Source organism: Sebastes fasciatus, chromosome 5, assembly GCF_043250625.1.
Source record: "Sebastes fasciatus isolate fSebFas1 chromosome 5, fSebFas1.pri, whole genome shotgun sequence".
NCBI lineage: Eukaryota > Metazoa > Chordata > Actinopteri > Perciformes > Sebastidae > Sebastes > Sebastes fasciatus.
In genome coordinates, this window is record NC_133799.1 from 31,195,816 (window position 1) to 31,216,495 (window position 20,680).

The 20,680-nt window shown below is 40.3% G+C and overlaps 1 protein-coding gene across 4 annotated transcripts; it reads right to left on the reverse strand.

Moving 5' to 3' along the window:
* Positions 1-339: 339 nt before the first annotated feature.
* On the reverse strand, positions 340-19,853 carry sec16b (SEC16 homolog B, endoplasmic reticulum export factor). 4 transcript variants are annotated; one of them, XM_074636430.1, is made up of 25 exons: positions 19,717-19,853; positions 19,114-19,441; positions 18,575-18,672; positions 18,356-18,458; positions 16,685-16,911; positions 16,444-16,595; positions 16,282-16,343; positions 15,304-15,442; positions 14,951-15,184; positions 13,741-13,838; positions 9,582-9,663; positions 9,359-9,476; positions 9,160-9,271; positions 7,905-8,010; positions 7,638-7,775; positions 7,384-7,497; positions 5,314-5,398; positions 5,023-5,182; positions 4,749-4,909; positions 4,615-4,643; positions 3,575-3,682; positions 3,403-3,495; positions 3,202-3,316; positions 2,303-2,350; positions 340-2,218 (listed from the first exon to the last, which is right to left on the reverse strand). In XM_074636430.1, exons 2-24 carry the CDS (start codon positions 19,404-19,406, stop codon positions 2,334-2,336), a joined length of 2,844 nt encoding a protein of 947 aa, XP_074492531.1. In that variant the 5' UTR covers positions 19,407-19,441; positions 19,717-19,853; the 3' UTR covers positions 340-2,218; positions 2,303-2,333. The 4 variants fall into 4 exon arrangements, with proteins under 4 accessions (XP_074492531.1, XP_074492532.1, XP_074492533.1 ...); XM_074636432.1 differs by having other exon boundaries at positions 1,882-2,152; XM_074636431.1 differs by lacking the exon at positions 19,717-19,853 and having other exon boundaries at positions 19,114-19,573.
* Between the last annotated feature and the right edge of the window lie 827 nt (positions 19,854-20,680).

The window sequence follows — 20,680 nt, forward strand, 5'->3', positions numbered from 1 at the left end:
AAGAAATTGGTGAATGACTTGACAAGAAGTTACGCATTTGCCTAAAGAGGAAAAGGCCTGTATCTCTACTCAGAATTTCACTTTTTGGAGAGATTTTTTGGATGCCGTTTTTCCATAAAGCTATCCATTCTAAATCCGTTCATGCTCCGACATATTACTGGCAGGCGGTAAGCAGCGACTCACATCCTGGCTGGTTGTTTGTGTGTCTGTGCACTCGATTCCCAGGCCAGCATGTCCCCGTTACACTTGGCTACTGCCGACTAATCGTAAAAGGAGCCGGCACCTGCCGCGTTGTCACTTGCTCTACATTAAGTGAGAGGCCCCATTTGGAATCCTAGATATTTCTTGGCAAGATATTTTTATTCAAAATTGCACTAATAAACTGGTAATTAAACCATAGAATGTGCTGGTACAGAGGTACAAAAAAAGCATCAACATAAACTGTAATACATCAAGCACATATGACAGAAGTAAAAAATCAAAACATGTTTACAAGGTGACAGTAATAAAAAGTTTGTTCTAAAAATGTACTCCAAGAGCATATATTACTGTGTGCTTTATATACATTTTAAAGAGAGTACGCTAACTTTGTCATCACACAAACATTTACATAATAAGGCTGTTAATAAAGCTCATTCTCAGTTGAAGGCAAACATCACCGCATATACACAGTTGAATCCTAGAAATGTCTACTGGCTGTTTGTTTATGGGGGTGTAGGGCATGTTGGATGTTTGCCTGGCATAGGTCTTTCCCAGCCCCCCCCCCCCTCACACCATGTGGTATCATCCATCTTAGCAGCGTGACAGCTCAATTTTTTCCTGCATATGTCTTGTATATATTTCAAAGTATTCCCTCTACAGATGGGAAACATGATCAGATAATTCACAAACATTGTGCCATAATTTACCAGCCTTGCAGAGTCAGACTACAATTTCTGCTTACTCAGCTTGGAAGATTAAAAATGGGTTCTGTGATGCTAATAAATAACCACAGCATTGGATTACAGTTTAGTTTGCATCTCATAAATGTTTGAATGTGCTTTTAATTATTGGATAATTGTTTTTAAAGGGACTGTATGAAAGTTTGTACATGTATAAACGTGTTTTATTGCAGATGTGTGAACAGGTTGTAACCTAACCTACAAAATGAGACCTTCCGCGACTTTCTGGGTTTGTTTCCTCTATCAGCCTGTAAACCGCTTTTAATGTGAAGAACCCGGACCCGTTTTTCCGGGAAAATCCAACGGATATGACGCCATGCACGCGTGAGAGTGCCTTTAGAGAGCCTTCAGCTCCGCTACAGTGTGGAACCATAGCTATCGTTCGGTTAGAAATGGAGTCCGCTAACGCTAACAAACGACCATCCCCCAACACAACTCAGCCTCCAACACAAACTCCACGGAAGCACAAAACACCAAAGTTATACAGGCTGATGCAGGAAAAGTTAACACTGGGATCAACATCGGCCGGGCCTTCGATTCATGGAGGGACCTTCATTTGGTGTGCTAACATTACTGCAGAGCATGTGAAATATATAGTGATATTGTGGTTTTAGCTTGCTAATGTTGCTAACGTTAATTAACAGGATGCCTGTCAATCATCTTCAGTCTCATGTGTGTCGGTAGTGCAAGCACAAGCGGGAGCGACAGGAGGCCAACTGTCGTTGACTTAACGCCACAGGTGTCACTGTTAAACAAACAATTTCTGATTCTTACATAGAGTCCCTTTAAGTGCATAGATATTTGATCATAAAAAGATGATGCATGGATGGATTTTATACTTTTAACTTAAATTTAGCTAATTCTCTTGCAGCATATAGCACCCACGGATACTCATTGAGCAGTGAGAGTCTGATGACATACTCAGCGGGCAGTTATGTAGGTGGTCAAAGTCGCTCCGTGTCGCTGGCATCGACGGTCCTGGTCAAATCTCTCATACGGTACATAAATGGTTATTGGGGTCAATTAGGATATCCCTTCCCAAAAATATGTCCTGCAGCCACTGGTAATTTCCCTGCTGTCAGCTTCAAGAGAGTGCATCTCAGCTGTTTCTCACGCTGCAATATGAGTTACTTTGACGCTCCATCCAGAGTATTTCTGTATCTAATATGCAACATGATGGTGAGCAGGCTGTGGGGGTTTGAAAGGACACCCTGTGAAAATAAATATGGGCCGGGGGCAAAGATCCTCCAACTTTGATTCTAGTAATGTCAGTGATCCTACAAACACAAACAATTTAAATGAATGTGAATTCTTTTAATATGGTACAGATACTGTATATGTTATTATAGTAACTTAATTACCTGTGATAGAGGATAGTGGTCTTGACAGCTTCTACCCCAGCTGCTGGCCTATGAAGAAGACACGGATATTTATAGAATAGATCACATTTGCATTGCTTCATGTAGGTAAAATGTCATCAGTGGTGGCCAAAAAAAATATGTAAGCTGCATATCATGACTGTATTTTAGCCCAAATACGAAATCGGACACGCCGGTCAACAAATGTGTTAATGGCAGCGATGCAGGAGGAACTCGGCTCCTCTAGAGGGCCAGTGATCTCAGAAATCTCACATAACATATGAAGAATGTGGAACATGGCATTATATTTATGACTTGGAGAGTTGAAATCTAAAAAAATATATATAAAATTAACGTGATAGCACGTTAACACCATTTTTTTTAATGCCACTAATTTCTTTAACGCATTAACACAACTTTAGGTTGTAGCCAGCTCAGTTTTAAAGCTAGAGTAAATATACCGGTATCATATGTAACTTGAAAATCTAAGGAATCAATTGGTAGCAATCACTTTATGATAATCACATGCAGTTTGGGGGCATGTCATAGTCAAGTCAGCACACTGACACACTGACAGCTGTTGTTACCTGTTGGGCTGCAGTTTGCCATGTTATGATTTGAGCATATTTTTATGCTAAATGCAGTACCTGTGAGGGTTTCTGGACAATATTTGTCATTGTTTTGTGTTGTTAATTGATTTCTAATAATACATATCTACATACATTGCATAAAGCAAGCCTATTTGGCCACTCCCATGTTTATAAGAGTATTAAAAACTTGACAAATCTCCCTCTAAAGTACATTTTGAACAGATAAAAAAACGTTATTAACTATGGACAATCATGCGATTAATCGCGATTGAAAATTTTAATCGATTGACAGCCCTAGTTAAAATCATTTACCTGCTTTCCTTGAAAAGGGGTTGATCCCAGCAGAGGAAGGCTGAGTTGGAAACATGCCAGGAGAGACGATGGGAGGCGGGGGAGGAGGACAGAAGCCAGTAGTCGGTGGTAGCTCCTGAGAAAACATACAACAATATTCAGTATACGTTACATTACCAAATTGAAACGGAACAGTATAATGTATATTTACTGGACTCTTACCATCTGAGCTGGGCTTCTCTGCTCTGAACTCTCCTTTTGAGCATCTTTGGGTTTTGATTTGAACCAACCACTGAACCATCCGGCCTTGTTGTCCTGCAGAAAACACAGAAAATGAGACCATTGTCAAAGGACTTTAATGTAGTTTTAACACGTATCAGTATGACCCGCCCACCTGTTTAGGAGGCTCGCTGGTCTGCTCGGAGGCCTCTAAACCTTGCGGGATGCTCTGCTGGCTTCGCCCCTGCTGACTGAAGTTGACTTCCAGCATCTGAACTCCCATCTTCAAAGGCAAAGACAGACATACATCCAGGTAACTTTGTGGAAACTTTTACCAATGCTCTATATAAGTGATTCTCAAAGTGGAGTGCCACGGACCCCCAGGGGGTCCACGAAATAATTTTGCTATAAATTAGAAAAATTGTGGTGTATCATTAAAAACTACATATCTACAGATGGAGACCATTTGCACCATTTGTTTCTGTTTATCACTATGAAACAGGTCTGAAGTATTTATGTTAGGTCTCTAAATTATAGAGTAACGTCTAGACCTGCTCTATATGAAAAGCGCTTTGTGATAACTATGTAAGGGATAATGTTCAACGAGCACGAGATGGGTGATGCAGCACCTCGACCCAAAGCCCCGAAGGGGTTTATTTCACAACAATGACCTGCTAACTGTACATTATCCTGCTTATTACACGGCTACTTACATAAGAAATCAATAATTTGACACAAAAATGGTCCGCCAGAGTCCAACTTCAGAACTGTGCCCATAGCAACGGTCTGTTATACATAGCAACAGTCTGCTATACATAGCAACAGTCTGCTATACATAGCAACGGTCTGCTATAAAGAAATAACAGATCATAGAACGCTGTGATTAACCAATCAGAATCGAGTATTCAACAAAGCCGTGTAATAAATAAAAATAAATTACATTTTTTTACAAAACAAATAGTTCCAGTGGCTAAGAGTACAAATGGTACCAAGCATATGCTTGATTACAATTGTTGATTACGATTAATTGTTACGATTGGAAAATGTTCTCCCCTGTGAGGGGTCCCTGGCCCCCACGAGTTGGAGAACTGACATTTTTTGTAAAGAATTTAATTTTAGAAATATAAATCCAGAAAAAGATGACAAAAGTGACATCAGATCAACTTTGTGTTCTTTGCTTTTCTATCAGAACAGAACATTACAAAGATCACTCACTGTGCCTGCTCCAGAGTACAACCCGGCTCCTGTAGAAGCAAATGAAATCAAAACATCACACACCATCGGACTCCCCCACAGCCCGTAGTACATATCTGAACAGAGAAAGGAATGATCTAACATTAGATTCTCACCCTCTGCTGCTGATGGCGCATTACTCAGAGGACAATGTGGCGAAGCCGTTCTGACTTCAGAACTATCTGTGTTATGATAACTGAAGGCTTGGCTCGCGGCCACTGCGGACACTGGGGGAGCATAAACCGGCGTTACTGGCAACGGAGAATTGGCATGTGGCCTAGACAAGCAACAGGGAGACAGTGACATAATGGTCTATTAGGATATCACATGTGCAGTAATGGTTTTCCTCCGGGCAGACATGAATAAGGCGTGTTGCTGCACATTTTGTACCAGTTCTGAGCTCCGCTAACGTCCCACGACAATGCCTTCATTTCCTCTGTGATTCCTTCAACTTGATGCACAAGGTTTTCTTGGTCCTCAGTGACTCTGTAATACAGGAGTTCAGGCTCTGGACTCTGGATGTCTCGGTTTAGGTCATCCAAGTCCGATTCTGTAGAAAAATAAAAATGAAAGCAACATTCAGAAATATCCTTAGAGTATTATTATTATTAGACACTGCTCTCTAGTGAGAAACAGGCCACACAGTGCATCATGTGAAGTAATGAGAGGATAGAAAATGACCTGAGAAGACCTTGCCATCCTCATGGGCCAGAGCACTTCCCTCAGGAGGTGGCTGGTATGTTTCAGTACAGTCGTAATTCCCCATCTGAGTAAAATAAGAAATGTAGACATCACTTATATGATTTACTGTAAACAAGACAAACAAGAGTCTCTCTCAGTGGCTCTGTGAGGCTGTACTATAGACTGTATATCAGAAGTGGACATAGTCAGTGAGACGTCACCCATTGGTTCGTTGACTGCCGTTTTGAAGCCTCGAGTTCGGCATTTTGGCCGTCGCCATCTTGGTTATTTGCAACCAGAAGTGACACTAAGGGGTGGAGCTAAGTACAACCGAATGCTAAATAAGACATTTCTTGGGTGACCAAAAAGGTTATAATTAACTTTCATGGACTGAAAACACACTGTGAAAGGGTTAAAGTTCTACGATGAAAACACGGACAACTCCCCGACCGGACAACGCCATAGTAGCGACCTGTCATTCACAAGGTAACCACGCCCTAAAGCATACCCTGCTTTATGGTCTATTTGACTCTAAATGGGACCATAATTTACTAAATGAACATCATGCTGTATTGAAGAAGACTTGAAACTAGCGATTGACATCATAACTCCTGTTTACAATGTGAGAAGTGAGAAGTAGGCTCATTTTCTCATAGACTTCTATACAATCAGACTTCTTTTTGCAACCAGAGGAGTCGCCCCCTGCTGGCTATTAGAAAGAATGCAAGTTTAAGACACTTCCACATTTGCTTCACTTTTCAGACCCAAAGGTAGCCCACTGGGCTGCACTTAGACACAACAGTATTTTGAGCTAAATGCTAATGCCAGCATGCTAACATGCTCACAATGACAATGCTTTCGTGCGGATGATTAGCAGGTATAATGTTTACGATGTTCACCATTAGCATGTTGCTAACATTTGCTACTTAGCACTAAACACAAAAGTACAGCTGAGGCTGATGGGAATATCATTAGTTTTGCAGGTATTTGGTCATTATAACAAAGAAATTTTGACCTGATGATAGCGCTAGATGAAAAGTTAAGAGATCATCAAAGTTATTACAATTCCTCCTGACGGTGACATGAATCTGCACCAAATTTAAAGTGGAGATGAAGCAGTCAACCAAGTTAAGCTGGTTTACTGAATGGATTTCCACTCAAATGAACAATTATGTAACAAACATGACAAATGAAAGCATTTAAAAGAAAAGAGAAGCTTTGTTTTATCTTTCGTGGCAAGAATGCCGCCATGTTGCCGTACTCTAGCCTGTGACGTCACAAGAATGATTGGCTCGGCTGAGTTACGGAGACACAACAGTAGAAAGACACACAACAGTAGAGACCGTGAAAGACTGAGGAGACACGGGACAGAAGAAAACAAAAGGGGGACACTATTGTATTGTTCCTGGATGTAAAGATGAGTTTTACAATGTTAAAACCAAGGACAAAACAATCCATTCATAAACTAACTTGGTTGACTGCTTCATCTCCACTTTAAAGGTAGGGTTGGAAAAGATTTTAGAAATATTTTTTTATAACAACATTTTTTTTTTTTTAAATTCTTACATCCCGACAGCAATCAATAAATCTCTGACAAAAATAAAAATAAAATCTGTGGCTGTAGCAGGACTGTAATAAACCCGTCCAATCATTTCATTCGGCCCAAATGAAATGATTTGGGCTACCTGCCTTTGGACTTTGACCTACCTAATGATCTACCCGCGCACACTCTGCTTGTGTACTCATTGCGCGTCACCAGAGTCTTCCACAAGCTGCTATCTTGACAGCTGTGAGTTCTAACAATAGCCATGTTTGTTCAGACTTGATGACTTTCTCTTTAGATTTAGGGACTCTTGGAGCTAGTGCTGCGACCTACTTTCATTGGAAATGAGTTGGCAACACTGGGCTGGGTATTTCGGTTGGATCCTTTTTAAAATCTAGTGTACTTTAGCTAGTTTCTTAACATTAACAGATTCCTGTTAATCCTGAATTCCTAATCAGCTAAAAAAAAATCTTATTTTTCTTTAAGATTAGACATTTTTTCTCATATGAACGCCATGGAGCACTCACCTGTAAACTGTGGTACCTAGCGCGGAGCTGTTTGAGCCAGTCGGGTTCCTGCCCGGCTCCACTAACACCTGTTTCACTGAATTGACCCTCAGAGTGTCTCAGCCTGTCTGACAGCTGCAGAAAAGAGGACACGTACATACAGTACATTTATGTAGAATGTAATCGATATACAGCGTGTCACTTTGGTACAGTACTCAAATGTTTAACACATAATATGCATGTATGTATGAGTGTATAGGAGGATGTGTGAATACCTTTATAAGCTCTCCAGTCAGCACAAAGAGAGGCTCCCTCAGCCTGAGGATCACCTGTCCCACCACCTCGCAGTAATGGAAGGCCTGAGATGCCAGCCCACTGTCCAGCAGTCGACTGGCGTACAGGAACTTATACACCTGAACACAACGCAGCAGTATTTAGTATTTATCTGATTTATTTAATTACTACTGCATATGAGAATAATATTATTTATAAAAAAAAATGTTTGTAGAAAAGCAGTGTGATCTGATGTAAATGGGAGCTACCTGAAAGGATGGTATTGACAGGCATTTGCCCCCAAGTTTCTGGCAGTACTCATACAATTCAGTGCACTGGATGGCAAGATTCGTGGCAAAGTATTCAAAGGATTGTCTGAAGGAGAGGAGAGGATACAGCAAACCAAACTTAAGCAAGGTCATCTCAGCAAACACACAAAAACTAAGCCCTAGGGTGCTGGAAGGTGAGGTTCACCTAGACAGATGTACCCAAAATAAATCAAGAATAGCTCCACAACTACCAGGTCTATATGCATGATCTTGGTCTCTATGGATAGGTAAGACCTCAGAGAATTCATCCCCAGTGTCACCCCCACTGTTACTATGCCTGAGTAAATTGTGGTGGACCAAAGGAAAAATTTGCATTTTTATGCTCGCCTAAAATGTTTTCTTGATTAGACAGTGGATAACACCATTATAGCAATGATGCCATGCACAAAGATGCCACTGAATTCATTCAGCAACTACCTGACTACAACTGTGCCAAAACAGATATAACTAACACAAAGAACATAGATTCTACTAAGGTTTTAGTAAGGATAGGACCGGGTGGACTCTCCGTTTGGCCACTTGGATACCCAAAGTGTGCCAAATGTTGTTTTTTTTACCTCTTGAAAGGGAATCTGGCTATAAAATACTATTGATATCCACTACAGGAGGCTATGTGCACACAATGGAGCCTTTGGCCAAGACATTTACCCTGTGCATCAACAGATTTTACCATTGTGCACAGTATAAAATCAATACAAAAACAACTAAATTGTATAAATTTGACTCCAAATGGAGTAGTTTTATTATAACATAAAATAACAAATAAGATCAATAACAATGTAAATAAGATAACAAAAAATAATCCAAAGTCAAGTTTGTACATTCAATATAAAAACGGTAAAAAAAACAATTTCTCGTGCTTTGATTTTGTAACTAAAATATTGAAATCATTGCCAAACAGACATTGTTTGGACAAAATACACTTGGAGTGTTGTTTTAATAGCGTTAAGGCTTCGTCTCTTAGAAACAAACAAAAAAAAGACTACCAGAGCATTTTATGAAGTTTTTTAAGGCAGTGTTTTAACACACAACACAGCCAAACAAGGTACCGGGTTTCGTCAGGTAAAAGAGGTTAAAGATTAAAATAAGAGCACTGAAAGACATTTACCTGCCTTGCCTTGTGCTAATTTCTTATAATTATATTTCTTTTATAGAAATGGCAGCTAAATGGCATCAAAGAGCAAGCACAGCTCACCTGTGGCTGCTGCCCAGAAGCACCAGTCTCTCTGCCTTCTGCGTGAAAACCCCAAAGGGAACACCGGCTGTCATGTAGCACACATGGGCGGCATGTAAAAGGCCTTTGGAGGCTGCATGGGGAAGAAACACAAAACAACCAGCTTGTACATTTCTGCACAGAAATAACATTACAACCTGTCAGTCCAGTGCGTACATACCAAGTGTGTCTCCCATGGTGACGATGGCCTTCTGTTGGACGGCAGGATCTCCTGTCTCATTGGAGAGCATCACAGCCAGATGGGGCCTCCAGTCTCCCCATTTTTCATTTCCACAGCACTGGGCACACAGCATCAAAATCAAGACTCTTATTGGATAATGACGTCTTTACAATAACTGCAATTGTGTCAATTGGGATGTGTGAATAGGTTCTGGATGTTTTACCACGGCTACAGCAGGGATTCTCCCAGTCAGCATGTGGAAGAGAGTCTGGAGGGGATCACTGGCCGTTAGCTGGCCCGTAAACCTGCCAAAAGAGCAGTTGTCTCATTGCACATCTTAAAGGAACAGTGTGTAACATTTCAGGGGATGTATTAGCAGAAATGGAATATAATAACCATGTTTTCATGAGTGTATAATCACCTCAAACTAAGAATCATTGTGTTTTCGCTAGCTTAGAATGAGCCCTTCATATCTACATAGGGAGCGGGTCCTCTTCACGGACTCCACCATGTTGCTCTGCCATGTTTCTACATTAGTTCAGAACGGACAAACCAAACACTGGCTCCAGAGAGAGCCCTTCGTGTTTTTACATTACCTGAAGGCTACCATAGTTCTTCGACGCCGTTGGCCTCTGAGTGAGGCGAACAGCGTTTGCACAGTTTTGTACTTGGCGGCTCACGTTACCGCAGTCTTGGAAAGGAAAGAGTGAGCAGAGGGGTACTCAGTCGGTTGCAATCTGCAACCACACCACTAGATGCCACCAAATCCGACACACTGTACCCTTAAAGCTTCAGTAGGCAGAATATTTTTGGCATCATTGAGCAAAAATTCCACAATAACCTTTCAGCATATTGTAATTCAGACTTCTGCACCTCCCCATGGCTCTGTTTTCAGGCTTTAAAAAATCTAGCCCATGATGGAGGACTTTGACCAATCACAGGTCATTTCAGAGAGAGTGTTTCTAGTGAGCATTCTTATTGGCTGTGCTCCGGCTGGTGGGCGGTGCTTGGTTGGTACTTCCTCAGCTGTTCTCAACATGGCTGCCGGGTCACAAACTTTCTTATTTTACAGCTAAACCGTGCACTACAAGATGTTTCTGAAAACATTTGAGGCGAGGTCTAGTTTGACCGTTTGATCGAAGTTTGCGAGTTATTGACTCTGGGCTCTCATAGACAGAAGCTGAACAGCTGACTCCAGCTCAGCTCTGATTGGTTGTTTGACTCCAGACTGTGAAATCTTGCAGATGCCATTAGGAGCACCGGAGGACAAAGAGACACATGATCTTTTTCAGATTACCGGTCTCATGCACTACTGTATAATATACTGTAAAATAACTTTTTTTAAAAATCATATTTGCTCTATTCTACCCACTGCTGCTTTAAGCCAGGCTTTTATTACATACTAGAAGAAGAGATAGTGTAGTAAAACAAAATGCATCTCTGTTAAAGATCACCCCTGCTGCTACTCTGTACAGAAGTGGTATACCATGCTGGTGTCAATCACAAATAAAAAACAGCCTTGCTCTCTACCCACCCCCCAGACATTCCTCTAGTGACATGTGCTGCTGTGGGACGTACTTCTGATGCAAAAATAGTCTGTAAAAATGGATTGGGTTACATGAGAAATAGTTCACAGAAACTGTAGTTTAGTGGCAGAGTGCAATCATTTCTCCTAATGTCACTCAGCAAAATCTCGGTGACTTTTGCGGTGCTGAAAAAACTTGGATCGTATCGTATGTCAAGCAAGATTATTTACACTCTACAGGAAAGTGTTAATGGTCTGTTATGTACTGCTACCCTCTCCAAATTATAAATAACCCAGAAGCCGAGATAAGCTCTGGAAAACAAGGTAGGGAGTAATGGCTTTTTGTGAGCTCACAGAAATAATGAATCATTATCTCTTTATTAAGTTTCCACCTTTGCCTAATTGACAAATGCATGTTAGAAATATCACTGATTAACAAACTACATCATATCTATTGCCTCATGCATGAAAAAAAAAAATTCTTTTATTTTGAAAATATTCACAAACAGGAAGCCGTTTTAAAGTGTTCCAGAGGTCGGATTTCTTCTTGTTTTCATAACTATACCTACCTTGCGCAGATTCTAAATTGAGATAATTATTTTTGGACACAGGGGTGTGAAAGCCAGGGGACTTTTTGGACAGAGTGGATGTGCCATGTGCTACACGAGTCACAAGTAGCCTATTTAATTAGTGATACTTCATCCCTTAGTCTGACTGAAGGCAAATGCTATAGTAATGCAATTTGTTGATTTTTCTTCATTACTGAATAATCTTAGCATCAGTTCAGTACAGGGAAATATTGATTGAAGGTGCCATTACTCCCATAAAAATGTCAAATACATATTTGTACAAGAAAATGGCACAATAATGTTACATTCCACAAATTAACAAAACGGCTCTGTGAGGCTGTACCATAGACTGTATATAAAGATGGACGAATGACAGCTCCCCAAAAGTGAAGCGAAAACATCTCGATCGCCCCCTGGTGGCTGGCTGAAGTAGGTCATAGGTCATAGGTCATAAGTCCCGCCGGTAACACTTCATTTTACAGGTCCGCAAATTTCATGGTAATTAGTTGATAATTAGCAAGTAACCTATTTGATATTTCTTTGCAATTACTGCCAAATTACCCCAATATTTACCTCAAAATGTATCGAAAATTACTTTATTATAAACATAATTTAATAATTATATTCCGCTATTTCCCAACAGCTGATAATTTATTTAATACATTTCCAGGAAAAGAATACAAAGTTAATTGATATGCTTTATTTCCATGTCTGCTGATAAATAGATAATAATTAGCAAATAACTTATTTGAAATTTCTTAAAAAACTCCCTGAATCATTACTTTAGCAACCAGGTTACATTTGTGTAGACAATAAGTAACACAATGGTGAGATTTGTGTCTGATCAGAAATGTTTTCTATTAGTTTTGGTTTTCCACCTCCGATGAAGAGCAGTGCACAGCCGCTTCTCAGGCATAAGGGACGTGTTTTAACGATTATATGCTATTTTAGCATATAATTATTAAATAATGTTTATAATAAAGTAATTTCCGATAAATTTTGAGGTAAATATTGGGGTAATTTGGCAGTAATTCCAAAGAAATTTCAAATAGGTTACTTGCTAATTATTACCTAATTTCACGTCAGATATGTTTTTGTCATTTTAGGTAGTTCTTATCATGCTGATGTATATTCAAATGTTCATTTCCGGGATAAGTTTGGTTTTAATTAGTTATTGATGCTATAAAAAGGGGGTGAGATGTCATGATTTGGCTTTAAATCTCAAAGATGGCAGCTCTCGTATTCGGGATTTTTTGGCTTCACTTTTGTATAGTGGGAAGAAGAGGAGACGCGTCGTCCATCTTTATATACAGTCTATTGGCTCTACTTACTGTTGGCACAGTGGAGCTTTGGGGTAATTGCTAATGTCAGCATGCTACTGTAACATGCTCATATCTACAATGTCTACCATGTTCACCATTTTTGCTAATTAGAACTATACGCAAAGTGCAGCTGAGGCTGATGGGAATGTCACTAGTTTTGCAGGTATTTGGTCATAAAACAAAGTTTGGGATTTTGATCTGATAATGACGCTAGATGTCAAGTCGGAGGAAGTCATCAAAGTTATTACAGTTCATCAGAGGAACACGAATATCTGCCACAAATGTCCACCTCATGGTGGCGCTAGAGGAAAAAGTCAGGGGATCACCATAGTCATTAGGATTCATTCTATGGGGACCATGAATGTCTGTATAAAAGGTCATGGCAATCCATCCAATAGTTTAGTTCAGTCTTGACCAAAAGGGTGGACCAACAGACCAACTGACAGACTGACAGACTGACATTGCCATGCCTACAGCCATTTATCATAGATAAAACTCTGGATCTGTTAGGGAGAACTAGACACCTCGTTCAAAGATTAATCCCTATAAAAGTTGCTCACAAGGCACATGTGCCAAAAAAGCCTCTGTTTGCATATCATCATGGTGTTATTGGATCAAATCCTGATAATAAAAAAGTAATTTTGAAAAATGTATTGACTGTTTATACAGCCGCTCCTTTGTGAAGTTCCAACACCCCGTGCGACCACTATGCCAAAATGCTTAACGGCCCAGCCGCGTTCCCGTAGGCTTGGCTAAAACACACTCGGTAAACTGAGGATATACTCCTAATACAAGTGACAGAAATAGTGGCCACATTTCCTTGTAGCTGTAACACAAGTTTAAAGCGGATCATAAGAATCTACATGTAGTCAGAGGGAGAATTTCCTCACTAATTACCGCTCATGTGTAGAGTTGGATACAGATTTCTTGCAGCTGTCGTGTCTCAGATGACTTTGCGTTTCTCACCTGTTCAGCACATTGGTGTAGGACCTGTTGTCCATTTTGCTGGCCAGAAAAAGTGCATGTCCCCACAGGCCGCTGCTCATAGCTGACTCCAAGGCCTCCTGGAAACCACACGGGAAAGTGTGAGGCGACAAACACTCAGATCCCAACACAGTATGACATCCATGGCAACTAGTATGAAGATGTAACGCAAAGCTTTGGACCGAGCAGTTAAAGGGTGTGTCTTAACAGGTGCCTGATAAATTATTCAAAGGTGCTCTATACGATATCCAGAGCATTAATATAGCAGCACACAACTATTTGCTATGTAAAGATATAGAGGAGTAATGTCTACCTGAGCAGAGAAAGAAGTCACTCTAATGGCCGCCACCCTGCATTGCTCTCATACGGCGGTTACAGCTGATAACGCTGTCCAGACCGACGGCGGCGTCGCAGAAGCGTAGCGCCCACCCTCCGGTCCCCCCTCCCCCGCGCCCCACTTTAACACTGTTAGCTCTGTCAGCACTTTTGCCATTGTTTGCACTGTTAGCACCGTTAGCTGCGAACCGCCGGGTTCAGCCATCGCCATGTTGGGAGCCATGTGGAGGCAATAGATATGCTCCCAATTTCACGTTTAGCACATTTAATCGTATGCAGATTATCATTTGAGTACATACTGTATTTATATCCTACCCTGGAGTAACGCTGAGATTGCCAGTGATGAAAAGTAACTAAGTACACTTAGTACTTAAGCAAGTAAGTACAATTTTGCAGTACCTGTATTTAACTTGAGTATTTTTTATGCAACTTTATACTTTTCCTTCACTACATTTCAGATGGATTATTTGACAGCAGTACTTTTCTGATTAAGATTTTACATTAAAAACATATGACAAGCCTAAAATACAATGCACTGTTAAAGATTAAACCAGTGGTTCCCAGCCTTTTTGGCTTATGACCCCTTACACAAAAGCATTTTCTAGAGGGGGTTCCACTCCTTGTCACGTTTCAGATGCCTATGAGTTGTTAGCAGTTCCACCAAAAATGGAAAGCTTACATAACTGCAATCTACATTTTATTTTCTGCAGAATGAGTACTTTTACTTTTGATACTTTAAGTACATTTAGTAATACTTCTAATCTGTACTTTTACTTAAGTAAAAATTAATGCAGGATATTTTTACCTAAGTAAAGGAACTAAATAAATATGAATAGAGATTGTAAAAGGTAGAAACCTTCTTTCTTCCAGCCAGCAGCAGCTGAGTGTAGCTCTGCAGGGCCTTCCCAGAGGTCTCAGAGCCGAAGCTGCTCCAGTCTCCTGTGAGCAGGTCATCATCTCCAGTGCAAGGTGGTGCTTCAGCAGTTGCGCCCTCACTGAAGTCGATGAGTGTTGGAGCCTCAGACGCCCAGCTTCCATCTGAATGTGAGCCCTGCATCAGCAGCTCGGCGATATCTGAGCCAACCATTTGCTGCAACAATGGAAATTTTGTGATAATTGTATAAGAAAAAAAAAGATAATTACTATGATGGTTGTTTGGTGCTTGGCAAAAATATTTCCACAAGTAACAACAAGACATGATCCACTTACTCCATTCTGTCTGCAGAGCAGGATCAGTAGCTTCCACAGGAGGGCAGCAGAGCTTTTATCATGCAGCTTGTCACCATTCATGCAGGCCACTGACCTCTGGTGGGCAAACTCTATAGCATCTACTTTGTGCAGATCTTCCCTTCAAAAACATGAAAAACACGATACATACAACATTCATACATTGAACTTTAAACATAATATCTCAAAGTCTTAGTCACAAGACTAATAATGATTTTAATAATTATATAAATATTATATATTTAATATTTATTTAGTGGTGAGCATTTTCAGTTTCAGAATAATGGAGGACCACAACTGAAATAGTAATAAAGCATTTAGTTGATTAATAAATGATTGTACAATACAAATTGGCATTACAAGCTAATTAATTTGTCTATGTTTACAAACTAAATTAATTTATCTATTAATAAATTGACTAAATTACAAAGTAATTAATTATTTGGCATTTTAATGGGCAATAAAAAACTGAATCATATAAAGAATTCACAAATGAAATATGAATGAAAGGGATTAACAAAAAAAATGCCATAAAACAGTCAATAAGTACATCATTTAAAAATACATTAATGATTCAATTTGTAAATCCTGTTATTTATTTCTCTTTTTAAACTGCATTTTTAAATCCCATTATTTATTTTTTTATTTCATTAATATTTTTAAATGAAGTACTTATTGATTTATGGTGTTTTTGTAAATATCTTTTTAATATGAACTATTCCTTGATGGATTAATATTTAAGTTGTAAATTCTTTATATAATTCTACCTTTTATTGCACATTAAAATGTCAAATAATGAATTACTTTGTAATTTAGCCCATTTTTTCATGGATTGATAATAAATATGAATCCCTATTTTTATTGTACAATTAGTTATTAATCAATTAAATGCTTTATTACTATCTTTGGGACTCTTGTGGTCCTCCATACAGAATTGCACGACAAATGACAAAGCAATACCTGGTTAAAGGTCCTGGGAAGTTTCTCATTTCCTGCTGTTCCTTTGTCTCTCCCAGAATTACCTGTGCAGGCATAAAGACAAAAAATAAGCTCTTACTTACTTCTTAGTACTAGTGGTTAAGAAGAAGAAAATCTAATAACACAGACTTGTGTTGAACCTACCTCCAGACTGTGGATTTCCAGCTGGCTGGCGTTCTCCTGTGTGGACAGGCCGGGACTGACCCGTATCAGCTGGCCTGCTGGCCCAAAGCTGACAACCGCATGAGGGATGGAGTACTTCAGAGGAGCTGACATCTGAGGGATCGGTCCATGCTCTGAGGAGATATAAAGCACAGAGGAACATGCGGCATGGTAAACACTGAGTGAAGTGAGAGAAAAATACTTTAAACTGTATGCTACTCACCTGCATCAGATTGCGGGACAGGCTCGCTGTGTTCGGCTCCGTTGATGTACTGACTCAGTTCGTAGCTGCTGGAGGATAACCCTGAGTTTTTGGAACTTTCTAACGTCCCCAGATAATAAGAGGACACCTCTTCGTTGTCTCTGGAGGGATTATCCTCGTAGTCATTGAGGTAATGCTGCTGGGAGTTGTCTTGGAGTATTGTCTTATCTTGGAGTTGTTGGTCATACCTGAAAGAATTAAAGTAACAATATATTGCATTTTCATAGAAATACATATACAGTTTGCTACTTTATATTGCTAGGCTAGGCTGATAGGCTACCTATCAGAGCTCCCTCCACCTGCTCCAATTGGTGCAGAACAATGCTGTATGAATAATAAAAAAAAAAATAGAAAACATATTCACATTCCCCCATGCTAGCCAATGGCATGCCAACTGACTTCCTGTTGGGTTTTAAAGCCTTAAACGGCTTTTAAGGCATCCATTTTAATCGGCCCAAATATATTGCTGATTTGTTGACTTCCTGTGTGCATGTGTCCCCCTCTGCAGGTTATGGAACGCTCTTAATTTTTAAAGGTGCTACATGCGAGATTGGGAGCATTTCTATTGCCTCTGCACGGCTCTCAACATGGCAACGGCTGAGCCGACAGCTCGTAGCTAACGGTGTTAATAGTGAAAACTATGGCAACACTGCTGACAGACTAACAGTGTTTACCTGGGGGGGGGGGGGGGGGGGGGGGGGGGTTATGTGCAATATAACTGCCATATAAGAGCAGTGCAGAGCATTGCTGAATACAACACAAACATATGGAGAGAGACTTCATTCTCTGCTCAGGTAGATATTAATCCTCTATATCTTTACATAGCAAATAGTTGTTTGCTGTTATATTAATGCTCTGGATATTGTATAGAGCACCTTTAACTTCTCTAAAAGGTGCAGTGTGTAGGAGTTGGCGGCATCTAGTGGTGAGGTTGCAGATTACAACCAACTGAAACTTCTCCCGTATGCCAAGCGTGAAGGAGAACTATGGTGGCCAACGCAAAAACGCAAAAGTCTCTCTCTAGATCCAGTGTTTGGTTTGTCCGCTCTGGGCTACTGTAGAAACATGGCGGATCAACATGGCGGACTCAGTGAAGAGGACCCGCTCCCTATGTAGATATAAACAGCTCATTCTAATCTAACGAAAACACGATTCCTATTTTCAGGTGATTATACACTAAAGTAAACAAAGCTATGAATATTATATTCCATTTCTGCCAATAGATCCCCTTAAGTCCTAGACACTGTTCCTTTAACTCTTCAAAAAACATCATATTATAGAAAGTTCTTGTGAATACTTAACATGCTTCTTCTGTTTTACCATTGCACCTGCCACTGTTATTCTACTTTTAAAATGTTTTTGTCCTCCTTGTGTGCTATGATTTTATTATTTGTTTCTCTATTGCTTCCGTGCGATTTATTAGTATGTTGTTTTACCTGTAAACCATTTGTAACTTTCTTAAGAAGTTCTTATTATTATTATTTTTATACATAATATTATAGTAAAGGAATGTACAAATGACCGCGTATGATTTCAAATTCTTCTTTGTTGTGCAAAAACACCACAACAAAGGCTGCACACCACCAACAATGTTCCCAAAATGAAAATAAATCATGGAATCTTGCGGCTCACCTGTACTCCTCAGCGTAGGAGCTCCCTGAAGGCTCCTGCTTGTATGTTCTGTCATGGTAAGGGCCCGTTCTCGAGGAGTCCTGGGGACCCCACTGGCCAGCATCTTAACGATAACAGTAACATACAATGATCATCTTATTTGTTTTACCAATCCACAGAGTGTAGTACACTGCTAGTAAAAGCTTTGTAGTCTCACAGTGTTGTTGTGCATCACTGTACCTTGTCGTCCGTGCTGTCCTCTGTAGTAGTCGTGGTCATAGTAACCGTAGTTGTCTCTGTAGTCCCAGTGGCTGTGAGGTGGATAGTCATACCCATGCCTGGAATTGAAGAACTGGTTTCATCAGTGCATTCATTTATTCATTTTCTTTCTGAAGAAAGCATAATGTGCTGATCTATAGAGCTCCCTCCCTGACTTCCTTTAACCCTTCTCAGGGTGACAGGTGTCTGGTGAGTATCCCAGCATGCACTGAACAGCAGGAAGGTTAATATGCACTCAGCCCAATGGGTTACTAGAACCTTGGCTTTTGCACCACCACGCTGTCCCCAAATCAGTGCACCATACTACGAAGTGTTACAACTTTTGTGTTTGTCTTGTGCTGCATGATTACAAACTAAAATTGTTTTTAATTTCCTCCCAATGTTTAGTTGCAGTCAATTTGGCACAATAATAAGGAACATCGATGTGAGATAATTCCAGGATAACACAAAACAATTCAGACAATAGGTTTTAGAGAGCACGGTGCCATTACTGTACACACCTGGACTGGGGTCTTTGGTGTTCTGGATGGCCATAGCCATGAGGATTCTGCTGAGGATACTGCTGAGGATACTGCTGAGGATACTGCTCCGGTCTGGCAGGAGGACTGGTGAAGTGAGCCTTGTAGCGGGCATCCGCCTGAGCCCATTGTCGGTCCCTCTCTCTGGGGTTGGGTGGTGGGTAGCTCTGGTCCCTGCTGTCCTGCTGAGAATACCTGTAATAGTCCTCTCTGTCTTTCGTCCTGTGGGAGTGACGGGCAGAGTCGGGCCGGGGTTGGTGACCTCTGTGATCCATGATGACCCCCTTCACACAAGATCAGCCGGGCTTACCTGGTGTAGATAATGGGAGGTTTGCAACTCTGTCTCTAGGATTTCAAAGTCAAATCCACACTGTGAAAAATGTTTTGTTTGGGTTCTCACAGCTCACACATGCCAGATGCAGTCAAAGTACACTGCCACATCATTTTACAGGAAGCTCACAACATGAGCTGATAACAAGTCAGCATGATGATAACAGAAGGATAAAGTTCACCCATATATAACAATGTGTCGTTGCTGCACAGAAGTGCCATAAAAGTTATGATGAATGAGAGAAAAATACTTACCAAAGGATGCTTTTAAATCAAAATCATACCATTCAGGGTATGGATGGGTGTGCATAATCCTTCATCTCCGTTTTATTTGCAAAGTGTATCCCAGGCTGTTGGGAGTAAACAGTGGAGCACGCCCTGAGGAGTCTGACAGCTGCAGTCCCACAGGGCTGGAAAAGAGGAAATCACGTCCATCTTCAGGCTAATGCGAACAAACAAGGGGGAAAAAAGTCAGTCCTTTCTGTGTAGTTTCCACATGTCTAACTGTGTCCTCGGATTGTAGGTTACATGTGGGAAAGTAGTAGTAGAACTTTCAAGTGTTGCCACGTTGCCGGTAGAAGATGCAGCGGTCCTCCACAGCAGGCGGGTGTTTAGAGATGGTGTTGAGCTGGTCTCCGGTCGGTTTTAGGGATGTTTCTGGGAACATGAGCGCAATGAAACTGATCCACGGTCAGCGGTGACAAGCTGAACGGTTATGTGACGTCACCACCAGAGGCGCTCTAACTCAGTAGGGGAGAGCGGGGTCGGGTGGGACACTTTTGTACAGACCCCAAATAACCTTCATTACTCACAGACTGCTAGAGGAGTAATGGAAATAATTTGATCCTGAACAGATACAGGTGTCTGCTAACTATTTATTTTTGTATTTTTTGTTTTTTTTAATTATTATTTTATTTTATTTTATTTTATTTTATTTTATTTTATTTTATTTTATTTTATTATTAGTAGTAATATTATTAGTATTATCATTATTATTATTATTTAGCTAAGTTTTTTAGAGCCCAACCTAAATTTGAAAGGCAAGATTCTGTAACACCCCAATTTCAAAGTATTTCTGATAAGCCATGACAGTGTGACAGTGAACCAACATGCACAATACCAGGTGCCTGAAAATAAATGGCATTCAGCCATCAAGCCTACATATTTCAAATGTCATGTTCCATATCCACTTTATAAGTACTTGTTGTATGTTCTACTA